Source organism: Sander lucioperca, chromosome 19 (genome assembly GCF_008315115.2).
Source record: "Sander lucioperca isolate FBNREF2018 chromosome 19, SLUC_FBN_1.2, whole genome shotgun sequence".
Lineage (NCBI taxonomy): Eukaryota > Metazoa > Chordata > Actinopteri > Perciformes > Percidae > Sander > Sander lucioperca.
In genome coordinates, this window is record NC_050191.1 from 21576060 (window position 1) to 21589844 (window position 13785).

Below are 13785 nucleotides of genomic sequence, written 5' to 3' on the forward strand. Positions count from 1 at the left end.
TAAAGTTCATGGTCTTTTATTTGAAAAAAAAAAAAAAATAAAGACTAGCATGTACAACTTGGAATGAATGTAAACTGAACTCAGATGAAGAGTTGCAAAGAACTGGTGTGCTGACACTCCTAACAGCATGCGCTGCGAACACAGTACACCCCTCACTTGAGTCAAGAAACAGAAGAAGAAAAAGTGAAGGCCAGTGATTCTCTCTTGCAAGAAAAGAGGATGGACACTCCATCTTAGCGAGAAAAAGAAAAGAAAAGTAGAAAGCTCACCGTAAGACTCTTTAAGTCCCCCCCTCCTTTAAAAAGGGCAGGACGCACAACTACTAAGATGGCCGTCCAAATAACATAACAAAAACAAAAGAACATGCCAAACATTTGAAAATGTATTTTTTGTACATCGTTTTTTTTCTCTTTTTATCTAGCATACAATTAAGTCCCATTCCACTTTAACGCTTGAGTTAGAACCTGGTATACGCTCTCATCTTAACAGTACAGGGTTCCTCTCCAAATACAAAAAAACTGTACCAAACCAACAAGAGGACAGCTTATAGTGGAATCAGCACGCTCTGGTAGCCCGGAGGAGGGGTGGGGGGGGCAGGGGGGTTAGTGCTCCGGTCTCAAGCTGCATGCATGAAGAACAGAAAACAGAGAGAGAAAGAAGAGATGGCCAGCCCAGACATTCACCACTAGTAAATGGAGCTGGTAGGAGTTCGCAAAATGCATTTGCCTTAAGTCTGAAGGTTGTAGTTACAGGGTGTGTTGTTATTATTTTTACTTGTTAAGTACTGATGCTAAACTGATCTCCAGGGGGAGGGGACAGGATCACTAACCATCATTTTCATGCAGTTATTTTTGTATATTTTTTTTATATTTTTCCTGTGTGGACAGAAGGATATTTCATTTCAACATTCAATTATTTTCTATACAGAAACAGTATGAATAAATGAACATTATTTTTTTTTCCAAGAGGTAAGTAAAACATTTTGATTTTTTTTTTTTTCCTTTTTTTTCTTCTAAGAGGGGACAGGATGGGGCGGGCAAGCCTCACTTTGCAGTCATCATCTGTACAAACTCTGCAGAGAGACAAAGAGAGAGGACAGAAGACAATAAGGACATCAGCTTTAAGGCTTTGGCACAGCCAGCTGCCAGGAAGAGCAGTCACCTGCTAAATCGTTTAATGCTTTATTCATGTTTTAATCAACTTGAACAGGTTCAGAACACATCCTAATTAGTGTCCCCTTTCTAAAACGGCTTCCATGTTCATCTCATTAAACCCATTTGACTAGAAAAAGCTCTTGCTTTGTGCTTACAGTTGTGGATGGCGAAATGCACGCGCACATTTAAAATACAAAATTAATAAGAGAAGACGTTCATTGTCTGCTGAGTACATATTCTGTCTGTGGTACAATGGGGAGTATAGAAGTGGGGCACTTTTCAGCCAAGACTTTTGACCTGTTCATAACATATCAACAGCCTTCTAGAAAATGAGCGCAGTCTCTCGTGCCAGGGGAGCGACAGTAGGGGGAAGGGAGAGCAAGAAAAGAAAGAGTGGAAAGGCTCCTGGCACACTGATGATAATTCAGAAGGATGGCTTTCTCCCATCTCTGTTTCAGCAGGCTCCATCTATAGCCCCTATCTAATAACTATTATTATGTGTGGCTGGCTTGTCTTGCAGTTGCCCTCAGAGAAATACACAGCTTGGAAAATGAAGTGCTCTGGTCCCCCTTGTTTAATAAAAGCTTAACACCGTGGCCTAGAAACTAAAGCTATTTGTGCACCATGACATTTTAGTACGCGCTTCCTTTTTTTTTTTTACAACCGTCTTTATCTTACCTTCGTAGTTGACCTGTCCGTCTCCGTCAATGTCTGCTTCTCTGATCATCTCGTCCACCTCCTCGTCCGTTAGCTTCTCTCCCAAGTTCGTCATGACGTGACGGAGCTCTGCAGCGCTGATGTAGCCATTTCCGTCCTGGAAACATGCGCCATGGGACCAAATGTGTGAAACAGAAAACTCCCACAGGCTCACTGGTGGGGGTAACAATTCCCACCAGATTGATAAATTAAGGTGCAAGACAAAAACTCTTATTTACCACTAGCCTGGCATGTCTTAAGCTTTAGTTATCTCACCTGTGAGTCATCACGCTTATTTAAAAAGACTCGACTTCTTGCTCCACATGAATATAAAATAAAAAAAGAGCTAAAACTTTAGTTTGCCAAGCATAGAAACTGTTCTATAATTATAATTATACTCCTAAAACCTTTATTTACCTTGTCGAATACCCGGAAAGCCTCACGGATCTCCTCCTCGCTGTCTGTGTCCTTCATTTTTCTGGCCATCATGGTCAGGAACTCTGGGAAGTCGATGGTTCCATTACCTGGAAAAGGGCGATCGATGAGGCACACTTAATCGGCAAAAATTGCAATTACCTAAAAAGCAAACTTAACATAATTGAACCCAGCATTTAGTTGATGAAAAGCAACTGAAAATATTCAGAGAGGACTGGAGGACTTAATATTCGTTCAGTCCTCCAGTCCTCTTCTTTCCCCCTCCTGTGAATGACACTAGCATGTACACTTATTATCCTATGGACCAAAACCTCTCTTTCCAGAGGCGTGCCTGTCAGTGACGGTGCAACTTGAGACATTCGTAATCGCAGGGAGAGGAGCAGCACTAAAAATCATTTTAGTAAACACCTTGCTTCCTGTGATAAACCCAGCTAACGCTGGCTCAGAGGAAGGGGTGTGTGTTTCCTTTTCTTCCTCAGGGAAGCCCTGGGAAGATGTTGCATATGTTATACACAGTGCAGCAGGATTGCGGGGCATGGCCAGTCATCCATAATGTAGACATGTAGTATACTTTGTAGCTTGGCCTTCAAGGAGCCTGGATAAACCAAAGGCTCATCTCTCCGGGTGCCTCTGTCAGAAACACTGGCTGGAGGGGAAAGGAGAAGGTCAAAAAGGGGGTGTGGAGTGTATACATTCAGATGCTCCCTCCCTCACGTCCACTTCTTTCCACCCTTAAGTCCTTTTTTTTGTCCCTCTTTCCCTTCAACGTTGACGTCAACGTGCTAATGACAACTGCTGTGCTGGTGGCGCATGTACGTATGCGTGCAGTCGGATCAATATCTATGTTACCCTCGTCAAGACTGGATTAGCAGGGGATCAGACCCTCTTGACGGAGGAAGGATCTGTGAGGAACTCAGCAGCTCACCAACTGCAACCACAGGAGGGAGGATGGGAACGGTTGGTGGGGAATCTAATGGCAAGGGGAGGCTTGCTTTAATGTGGACCTGGAGATGTTGGGAGTGTGGGCGGTGTATTATAATTAAAAACTGACAAAACAAAATGTCAGGGGATTGAAGAGGAGGTCAGGGACACCGAGGGCAAAGTACCCGAGAGGATTAGCCCCGGGGTGGGATGGATGGGGCAGAGGGATTGTATGCAGATTAACCAATGACAGAGCACGCCTTAGAGAGTGCGATATAGAGAGAACAAGAGAATGGACGTGTGTGTGGAATGAAAAGGAATGCAGTAATGTGATGGGGCAGATGGTGATCTCATAGCTCGGGGTAACAATCTAAGGACCTGTTATCTAACGCACAGAGGCAGCCAGCAGCACCGAGGGAAAACTGGGGGTTGGGAGGTTGTCACAGTTTTGGAGAAGGGCAGGACTGCAACTGGAAAACCATCATCTGAGGGGGACAATGACTAGAGCAGCAAGGCAGCCCTCGAGTGATATCCGCTTAACAGCACCTCAAGCCAGCTGCTGCGGTTTGAGGGGGGGAGGGATGGATACAAGGAGGGATGAAGATATGGTGGATGGCAGGCGGGAAGAGATAGAAAATGGTAGGAGGGAAAGAGAGTAAAAAAAAGAGAGGGAGGGAGGGAGTGGGCGGTAGATAGGGAGATGGAGATGAGGGAGCTGTGAAGAGGAGAGAATATAAGGAGTGAACCGAGTGGGAGATGGTGCGATTACACATAAGAGGTGCTGACGCAAACTATCGAAGGCTGAGGCTTCTCGGCGCACTTTTGTGTATGTGTGTGTGTGTGTGTGTGTGTGTGTGTGTGTGTGTGTGTGTGTGTGTGTGTGTGTGTGTGTGTGTGTGGTCATCGTTTTTCCTGCATCATAAAGCCAACTTCCATCCCGGTGAAGAATCAAAATGTAGAGTTGTGTAATGATGGCGGGTGATTCAGTTATTTAATCCATATTTAAATTGTTTTATCTTTTTCTTTTACATATTTGAGCTAAGCATGGTCTGTTATATGCCAGGAATATGGAAGGCTCCTGTATCCTTTCAAGCACGTTTGGCTAGCTTGCTTCCCGATCTGTGTGGTTGTAAGATTAACAGCGAGAATTTCGTTTGATACTGTAACCCACATTGTTCATAAATTGCGGTCTGGCTTTTACAATCAAATAGCCAAGAGACTATTTCTTTTAACAGCTCTCTGTCTGGCACAAGCCTTCCATCCTCCCTTCCATTCATTGGAATACTTTGCCGTGGCCTCCTTGTTTGGTAAATAAAGTTGATTTTCAATGGGGCCAGCTGACATCCCATGGCTGCCGATTTGGGTACGGGATGTGCAAAGCGCAGAGAGGCCTTATGTAACCACTTTTATTTTCCATTACTAGCTTCATTGCTGTCTGACCTAGATTGCATCAGCCAAGGGAGGCAGAGGCAGAACAAGGGGATGTTAGTGATGGTGTGTGTGTGCGTGTGCGCGTGTGTGTGTGTGTGTGTGTGTGTGTGTGTGTGTGTGTGTGTGTGTGTGTGTGTGTGCGTGTGTGTGTGTGTGTGTGTGTACGCTTGCTCTTGGGTGCAACTGAGGGGGAGGGGGGAGAGTGCTGTGGATGGTGGGAGGATGTTTCAATAAAGGGGCAGCCAAGCTGCGGTGCAATTGATTTCTCCTGATCAATGCATTCCCATTTACAAAATCCTATAAGCTAACAGAGCACCACTGGGGTGAAGTTCCACTGACAGCTAACAGCCTCGACTCTACTGCCCAAGGACGGTCAGACTCCTCTCTCTGTTTTTCTGTCTTTCATTCTCTCTTTAAATCACTCACAGTGCCTTGGAGAGACCCACTGCAGTGGAGGACGTGGTGAACCTCTGTTCATGGGGTGAATAAATCATGGCACTCAGCATGGGTGCTAGCGCTGAGTCTTTTGACACGTATCCTGCTCTACTCACAAGCACTGAACGCACCTCCTGCGCATTCCATATCCCTGACATTGTCAACTATGATGGAGCTGAACGCACAGTGACTAAACTGCTGACACAGAGAGACGTGTCATCTGAAAATCTGGACAGACAGTTGGCTTGGACAGTTGGTTGGCAGTTGGTAGGAAAGGGAGGGAGGTGGGCAACAACACTACTGATGTGTTTGGAGATGGGGCAGTAATGGATGCTCTATTTAATCCCTCATGCATTTTGTAACAGAGGTTTTTTTTTCAAACAACAAAATGGTAATGTGGAATTATGATTCTATTCCTCCAAAATGACTGAAATTAATGGATAGATCTCCCAAGGAATTGTACCTCCTAGTATTGAACTATAATTGGAATTTTACTGAAAGTCATTTCACTGATTAAAAATGGGGCTGTGAGCGGAAAATGACAAGTTAAACTGCTAATGGGAACATAATGGCATCACCTTATTAACCTAAATATCAAAACACCATAGCCTTTGTAAAATGCGTACACAATTAACAATAAATACATTTCCCCAGTAAATTAGGCCAAACGACTGCACTGAGTATATGTTTAGTGACATATATCACTTGCCCAGATAGAAAATGAATAACAAAATCAATGTAATTCCCTGCTGTCTTTGTCATGCAAGATTCCGGCACACCATGATGAATCCACTCTTCTGTTTAGGATTTAGCAGAAATGATGACCGAGTTGTCTATTAGCACTGTGTATGAGGTCCAATCGCAAGATTTAACAAGTGTATGATGAAGTATATAGTGTGAAACACATTAATATTAACTGTTTTGTAGAATACAGATGAAGCCACCTAGAATTTCCTGTGTCTCCTTGCTGGGACCCAGGCATATCTGTGACCGATCCCAGCTGGGGCCGTGTTCTGGCCTTGGCCAGAACGAGACCCCCCCGCAATGACGTAGTCAACGCTGGGCCGACTCGTAACGCCCCTAAGCGTCCGTGTGTGGACACCAGTTGCAATGGTTTATCTACTGTATCCACCCGGAGGAGCAGTGACTGTGGTATCTGAAGTGGTTTACTGGCCTGAAATCAGCGGTTCTTATCATATTTGATGTGTACTGTATGAGGGAGTGCGCCTCCTACACAGAGCATACGTATATTACATATATATGGTCAAATCAATGTTGGTCAGGTCCTGAAAATATTATGCTGGTTTTTGTAAAAACCCTGACAGGCTACAGATGTTACTGTTGTTTTTATGCTTTGAGACGGCAGGAGACACGGCTCTAGTTACTGATTATACGGATCTATACATAACAGAACTGCATGAAAATAAAAGCAATACAGTGGGAAATGAATTATATTGAGTAAGAAATAACTGTATGTACTTAAGGTTTAGGCAACAACGCAACTTAGTTAGGGTTTGGAAAAGATTGTAGATGTTAAAACATACATTAACGTACGATTGTAATGAAATCAGACTGGGTGAAAACAGCCAGAGTCACCAGATTAGAATCCCATCAAGCTTGTTTGGCACTTGGAAAGACTTCATCTGTAAGAAGGTTACGCCAGGCATAAAGCCGGAGCTCGTCTGAGCCAAAGAGGTGTTTTGGGAGACGAGACGGACCAGAAATATCTGCAAGTTACTTAATGCTGGCCTAAATAAAGTAGCAAGACCTGGTGTGCAGAACAACGGAGCACATAGTGGAAAGTGACAATTAAATTAGTCTATAGCAGCGTGTCATTTTCATCTGGTTCTAGGGCTGCTCGATTATGGAAAAAATCTTAAATCACACATTTTTTGGTCAATATTGAAATCATGATTATAACACAGTTAGTCGTCTTTTGGAAAGATGTTGCAATTACTGAATTTTTAAAAAAATCAACGGCAAAAACACCTTGAACTGTGAAATTTGCATTCATACTTTTCCCATTAAAAATTTTTTCCCCATTTAAAACACAAGACGAAATAGGAGTTTACTTGCTAAATAATGTGCAAAATAATCATTTTTCTCGATTACTCTGCTTTTGTGATCGTTAGGAGCCGAAATTGTAATTGCGATTAAAATTTCGATTAATTGCACAGCCCTATCTGGTTCCATACTCAATTTACAATTAACACAAAATCATTCCTCTGTTTATGTTTTATTATTACAAGGTTGTTTTTTTAAGATTATTTTTTCGGGCATTTTAGGCCTTTATTTCCACAGGACAGATGAAGACATGAAAGGGGAGAGAGAGGGGGAACGACATGCAGCAAAGGGCCGCAGGTCGGAGTCGAACCCGCGGCGTCGAGGAGTAAACCTCTATATATGTGCGCCTGCTCTACCAAGTGAGCTATCTCCGGCCACTGTTATTACAAGGTTTTAAACAACATGCAAGCTACGTGGTTTCAGCGATAGCGCCGTCCTTAGCAACGATACACCTGTGGGCGTCCCGGGTGATAGTTGGCTCCGAGACACCGTGACGACATTATGACGTGTCAGGGATTCCCTTTCTTGCAAGTTCCCTCCTCTTGTGCTACTTGGCTGAATACATTTTGTTTCTTCTTTTTAACTTGTTTTTGCAATGTCTGTGAGCCTACTGTGCCATGCGAGCTTACTGACCCCAAACACATTGGCATTACAGTGCAGGCTACCTTCCTGTCCACACTTGCTGTAATAGGCCACGCTGCCCCCTCTGAGTCGCTGTTTTATGTCACTGTTGCTTCATGCTGTTGCATGTTTTTGAAAAAATGTTCAGAGGTCATAAATATGTCACAGAAAACTCAAACCCACGGACAGCTTCATGGCTAAAGGGAGAGATATGTTTAACAGAACTGCATGACAGTGAACGCACATTTTGAACCCCTCTTCACAGCACAGCAACATACAAACAAGTTTTCCAGCTTGCCTCTCTAACCTATTCAAATGTGTATCAGCTGATTGAAATGCGACTGATAACAGGTGACCAGTTCGAATTAGAGGTAGATAGACTATGGATTCTACTTTCATATTGGAGGCCTATTATTACTGCGGAATTTTGCTTTCCCACTACTGCTCTTTACTGAGCCCTTTATTAGCATCTGAGTGAATGTTTTCTTTCGCACCTATGCACCATCCTATTCACGTTTCCCAGTCTCACTACACAAAATAAGGACAATAAAAGGGCACTGTTTATACTTTATTACACAGTGTAGACTGATACACAATATGAGATACTGTCAGACAGTTTTTGTTGTTGTTGTGAACTCAAGTCATTAAGGTGTGTAACAAGTAGGCCTTAGAGTCCTGCATTAACACATTGTGCTTAAGTTAAAGTACAAGGTATCAGCCTGTAATAACCTTTAATTACAAAACCAAATATGTTCGCAAATTGAGATTACTGATATAAAATACAAATAAACACAGACACAAGAGTGTTGATGGAAAAAGACAAAAGAAATACAGTACATGTAGGAGGGAAAAGGTGGGAGAAAAATGAGGGAACAAACGATTGTTAAATTTTTTTTTAAGCTTTTCCATGGGTCAGTCACTTGACATAAATTAAAATACATAAAACTAAATATAATTAAAGACTAAATTACGATAAGTAAATAAACAAATGCATTCCAGCGGCTGAAGGTTGGCTTGAGATTAGGAGAAACGAGGCTGGCAGCCGAAAGACCTTCAGGTGGGAGGGGGAATTCTAGGGGGCTTCATCTGTAAGGCTACTGGTGATTCTAAACCTCTTTAAACTTTGCCATTTTGAACCAATCAAGAGGCATTTGCTAGATCTATTTCTTATTTGGCACCTGATATGACCTTTTAAACAGGGAACGTATTTATGATCGTCATATCAGTAACGAGTAACTCACAGTTGTTAATATCATGGGTTAAGGCAAGTATGTGTACTGACCGTCAGCATCCACCTCGTTGATCATGTCCTGTAGTTCGGCCTCTGTGGGGTTCTGGCCCAGCGACCTCATGACGGTGCCGAGCTCTTTGGTGGTGATGGTGCCGTCACCGTCCTTGTCAAATAAGGAGAAAGCCTCCTTGAACTCTGTAGGGGGTGGAGGTAAGAGTGAGAGGTTAGGTTACTGTTGCTATGCAGCTAACAGAAATGGGCCATGTTAGGGCGCGGCAGTCAGGTCCAAAAAGGTTAATTGATCCCTTTGTGACTAAAGGGGCTTTGTTAACTACGCTCCTGCTTGTCTGTAAATTGGCCCACATGAGAGGGGACAGAAGGGAAGTTGTAAATGTGCCGAGCTCTGAAACCACACAGGGATCTTATCTCATACTGTGGAAAAAAGGAGAATGGTGCAGAGTGTTGGAAGCTGGAAAAAGCAGACCGGTTTTACTCTAAGAATGTCTCAATGTCTGCACCAGCGTGTACGAGCAGGCTTCTAAACGACGGACCATAACAACCCATCCAGGGAGGTGCAGGCAATAGTGAGCATTAGCCTTGGAGCCAGATGGAGAGACAGACAGACAGTTTTAGTACAAAGGCCACATCATTTATTTATCAAGAATATCTGTGTGTCTCAGTGATCGAAACTAGTCATAAGTTTGTCTGGAAAACTGTCTACTCACTGTTGCTTCACTGGTTTCCCTCCTGACATGCTGTAAATGCTCCTCCCCCCTCCCCCCTTTATATCCTGTTCATTTTAGTTTTAGTTTAGTTTAGTTGTTTCACAGAACATAAAAAAACAAATTACATTGAAGAAATGCAAAAATACATGCGAGGGTGTGGTAGAAACGGCTTATATAAAATCCACAGCCAAAGTACATAGACTAATGTAGATGTTACAAAATCAAAAATACATTTTAAGTGTTAGTGTGCATAAAATTCATAAAAATGTAATAAAAATAAATACACGTTTACAGTAAAAAACAACAGTTCACTAAGAGTTATCTTTTTGCCAAAAATCACATACATTTTGAAAAGCTAATGATCTACCAAGGGAGGGCGGCTGCCAAATCCTTTTTCATTTTATGCTCTCCATAAGTGACGTGCAAGCAACCACAACAGCTTATGGGATAAAGCGCCTTGCTCATGTGACGGAGGAAGTTTAAAAGGATAACATAGAGTGGAAGTGGTTCACCAGAAGCCAGTAAATATGTGAAGAAAGGACTTTGCTATGAGGGGGAGTAAAGGAGAGGGAAAAAAACCTCTCTGTTCATACCTGCAATCTGCTCCTCTGTTAGTTGGTCAGCCTGTGGTTGGGGGAAAAAAAAAGAAGGAGGGGGGTTACAAACAATGAAGTTTCTCAACAAGGCAACTATTCCAAATCCCAAACTGTTGCGTCATTGCATTCCTCATTGTCCCCCACCCACAAACCACCACACAGCTCAACACTGGCCCCAGTGTTCAGGGGTCTGTTGGCCCCAGTGCTAGGCCATCACCAGAGGCCTCAGCTGGAATCTGCTCTCAGGACTGCCAAGATTTAACAATAACAATAGCCCAAATTAACTACTAGCCCCATTAGCTAGCAACCAATGCACTGGGGATGGGAGCATTAAGCAGTTAGAAGACTTGTTTCCATATTTGTAACTTAAGATTTCCTTCACATTTCTTTTCTAAATGGCATTTTCTTCTGTAAGCAGAATCATACCATGTTAAATTAATTTTGTCTCTGCAATAGTTTAATGCCAATTGGAGTTATAAAACTGTTATAAACATTGAAAGTGATCCTGATGAATATGGATACTTGGCTCACGCTGACCGCAGAGACTTTATCAAGATGTCTTGTAAAGGTCGTGTTTGTTTCAAAGACTGCTAGAAAGCTACCACGTAGAGAACTCTACAAAGGCACTGCACAAAATTAAATTTCCGGCTGATGAGTGGCTCCACGGGATTGACTCACACCATGTTCAAAAAGTGGGCTACGCCATGGCGGTCCACGCGAGAGCGACTGCTCAGCAACGAGATGCTGTAATCAAACAGATGAAGTGCCGTCTCCAGAGCAGGAGAGAATGCTTAAGCGAGGTTGGTTCAGGACATCTCAGCATGGGAGTGTTTTCCATGGTCATACCAACAGGGAAAAAAGGCCTGCTGGGTTGGTGCAGATTGGTCCCCCTCCTTGTCTGTTCCCTCTGCTAGCTGAGCAGTAAAGTGTGAATACAAAGCTTGAGGCGCAAATAATAACTCCCACGGCTACCTCCCATCGCTGCTTTATATAAAAAAAAAGACGTTTCTTTAATTATTATTGTTAACAGACCACACTGACATCATTGTGCTTGGCAGCAAAGGAACACACACACACACACACACACACACACACACACACACACACACACACACACACACACCTTAATGGCATTCTTCCTCAACACCAATATTTTCCATCCCCATGTTTCAGGTGAATTAGTCAGAGTAACCAGTTCTGCCTCAAAGCAAATTCCTCCAGCCCATTGGTGTGTTTATGTGTATGTACAAGCAATCTAGCTGTGGATACTGCCAAGCAAACATCCAATAACAAAGTAGTCCTTAAATCTCACAGCTGTGGAAATCGAAGACTTGTAAAGTCAATGTTTGGAGGTGAGGTGTACTTAGTTTTGTAAATCAAGTCAGTAAACTCAATTGGTTGGTATCGACTAGATTGGGTTAGACTTGATAAGATTTAGCAGATAACACACTGCGAGCTGACCTTTAACTTTTCAGAAACAAAAGGCCTCTCCCTGTGGCTTGAGTAGCAGGCAGCCACAGGACGGATTGATCCAGCCAGCGAGGGGTTTCACGAATAGCATCAGCAGCGCTCATTAGGGCTGAACGATTAATTGCATTTGCGATAATATCGCGATATGTTAAAACGCGATTTCCTAATCGCAAAAGCTGCGATTTGGTCACATGACTCGCGAGAGCAAATCAGTCTGCACTCCGCAGAGAAAGCATCAACTAGCATGCTAACGCTACGCCATACCTTGATCTGATTTCTGTCATTCAAACAACTCTGAGTTGTAGTTTAAAACTTTTACAGCCATTTTAATAAAATGAAGGGTTTTATTCGGGCTTGAGTCTATACATGCAGTTAATGGATACAGGCACGCAGAACTCAAGGCTCGGTAGGCAACGATTAGCTCTGATTAGCGGTTAGCTCCGGTTAGCGGTTAGCGCCGTTATAAAGATATGGAGTGGAGGAGCTGCCACTGAGAGGGGTAACAGTCAGACTCTGATAAATGACATTCGGGGAGCTTTCACAGCAGCGTGGCCGCGGGGTTTCAACAGTTTTATTAGTACAGTTAATCCCACGGCAAGAACACCAGCAACTAGCTAACGTAACGATAGCCTCTCTGAACAAGTGCACACGGCAGCACGCAACTTCACGAGGGAGAGGGGCTGGAGGCAGCTCCTCTCTGTGCACTGTAAAAAAAATACACTGTTGTGTGTGTGTGTGTGTTCATACTATAAATTATTATATTATTATTCTTTGTTGAATAATACAGAAGACAAAGAGCTTAAAAAAATAATCGAATCGCAATATTTGGGAAAACAAATCGCAATTAGATTATTTTCAAAAATCGTTCAGCCCTAGCGCTCATACAATTAGCTGACATTATTCAACGCTATTCTTCTCCCTCCCTGCACCCTCTTCCCGTCTCCATTTCTATCACTGAGAGTCGGAAATGTCAAGGGACAAAACAGCTCTGCCGATGCTAACATGCCACCCAGATTTCTCGTCCGTGTATTTCTTCCTCTGTCCCTCTCATCTTTTTTTCCTTGTGTATATTTAACAATCTTTCTCTGCTGATAAGTCTTGCTTCCTATCTTCCCTTAGTCACCCTCTTTGTCATGCTGTGTCACTCCTGCTGTCTCTTTCTGTCCCCTGCTGTCTCTCTAAGTGGACTGGGTGTGAGGTTTGGTGACTCAGTGCTATGGATCCTCCCCTGGCATAGGCCCAACCTGTTGGGGCCTCATGGTGTTGCTGCACCACCAGGCCTACTACCGGCCCATCCCTTCCTTTTTCCTCCTTCTTTCCCTGGTACTTGGACTTTCGCCAATACCAACTCCTCCTCCTCCTCCAGACCTTTCCCCTCCATGTGTCCCTTTGCTCTCTCTATATGTAACATACTGTTCGGGGGAAACTCCCTGTGATTCACCATCCACAGAGTCCTATGGGCAGGGTTTGTTCACTGCCAGGCTTCCAGTCTTACAACAGTTCACTGGCATGAGTGGGTCAACCACTCCCACTGTTGCCCGGGCAGCCAGCCACAGCAATGCGCTCCAAACAGGACTGTGGGAGGCAGTAGGCAGTTCACAGGGCCAGCGAGGAATACCTTGTGCTCTCAGTTGATGTCATATTACCCATGTACAAACATACTGCATCGTAGAGCTGCAAAGATTAATCAATTAGTTGTCAACTCTCAAATTAATCGCCAACTATTTTGATAATCGATCAGTCGGTTTGAGTAATTTTTTAAGACAAAAGTAAAAATTCTTTTATTCCAGCTTCTTAAATGTGAATATGTTCTAGTTTCTTCTCTCCTCTGTGACAGTAAAACTGAATATCTTTGAGTTGTGGACAAAACAAGACATTTGCGGACGTCATCTTGGGCGTTTGGGAAACACTGATCCACATTTTTCACCATTTTCTGACATTTTCGAGACCAAACAACTAATCGATTAATCGAGAAAAATAATCAACAGATTAATCGACTATGAAAA

At 43.2% G+C, this 13785-nt stretch overlaps 2 protein-coding genes across 3 annotated transcripts in view; both read right to left on the reverse strand.

The window, feature by feature from the left end:
• Positions 1-13785, reverse strand: part of LOC116041941 (calmodulin-1) — a 16567-nt gene continuing 2782 nt past the window's right edge. Inside the window, exons 2-6 of the mRNA XM_031288017.2 lie at positions 10307-10337; positions 9040-9183; positions 2268-2374; positions 1833-1968; positions 1-1072 (exon numbers count right to left, since the gene is read on the reverse strand). Of these exons, the coding sequence (XP_031143877.1) occupies positions 1044-1072; positions 1833-1968; positions 2268-2374; positions 9040-9183; positions 10307-10337 (447 nt within the window). The 3' untranslated portion in view covers positions 1-1043. The remainder of the gene's footprint in view (positions 1073-1832; positions 1969-2267; positions 2375-9039; positions 9184-10306; positions 10338-13785) is intronic.
• Positions 1998-13785, reverse strand: part of LOC116041963 (26S proteasome regulatory subunit 4) — a 26564-nt gene continuing 14776 nt past the window's right edge. Inside the window, exons 12-13 of one of the 2 annotated variants that reach the window (XM_035995069.1) lie at positions 4303-4307; positions 2000-2010 (exon numbers count right to left, since the gene is read on the reverse strand). The gene's annotated coding sequence lies outside the window, so the exon portion shown is untranslated. Of the gene's footprint in view, positions 2011-4302; positions 4308-13785 lie in introns of both variants that reach the window. The other variant, XM_035995068.1, reaches the window with a different exon arrangement.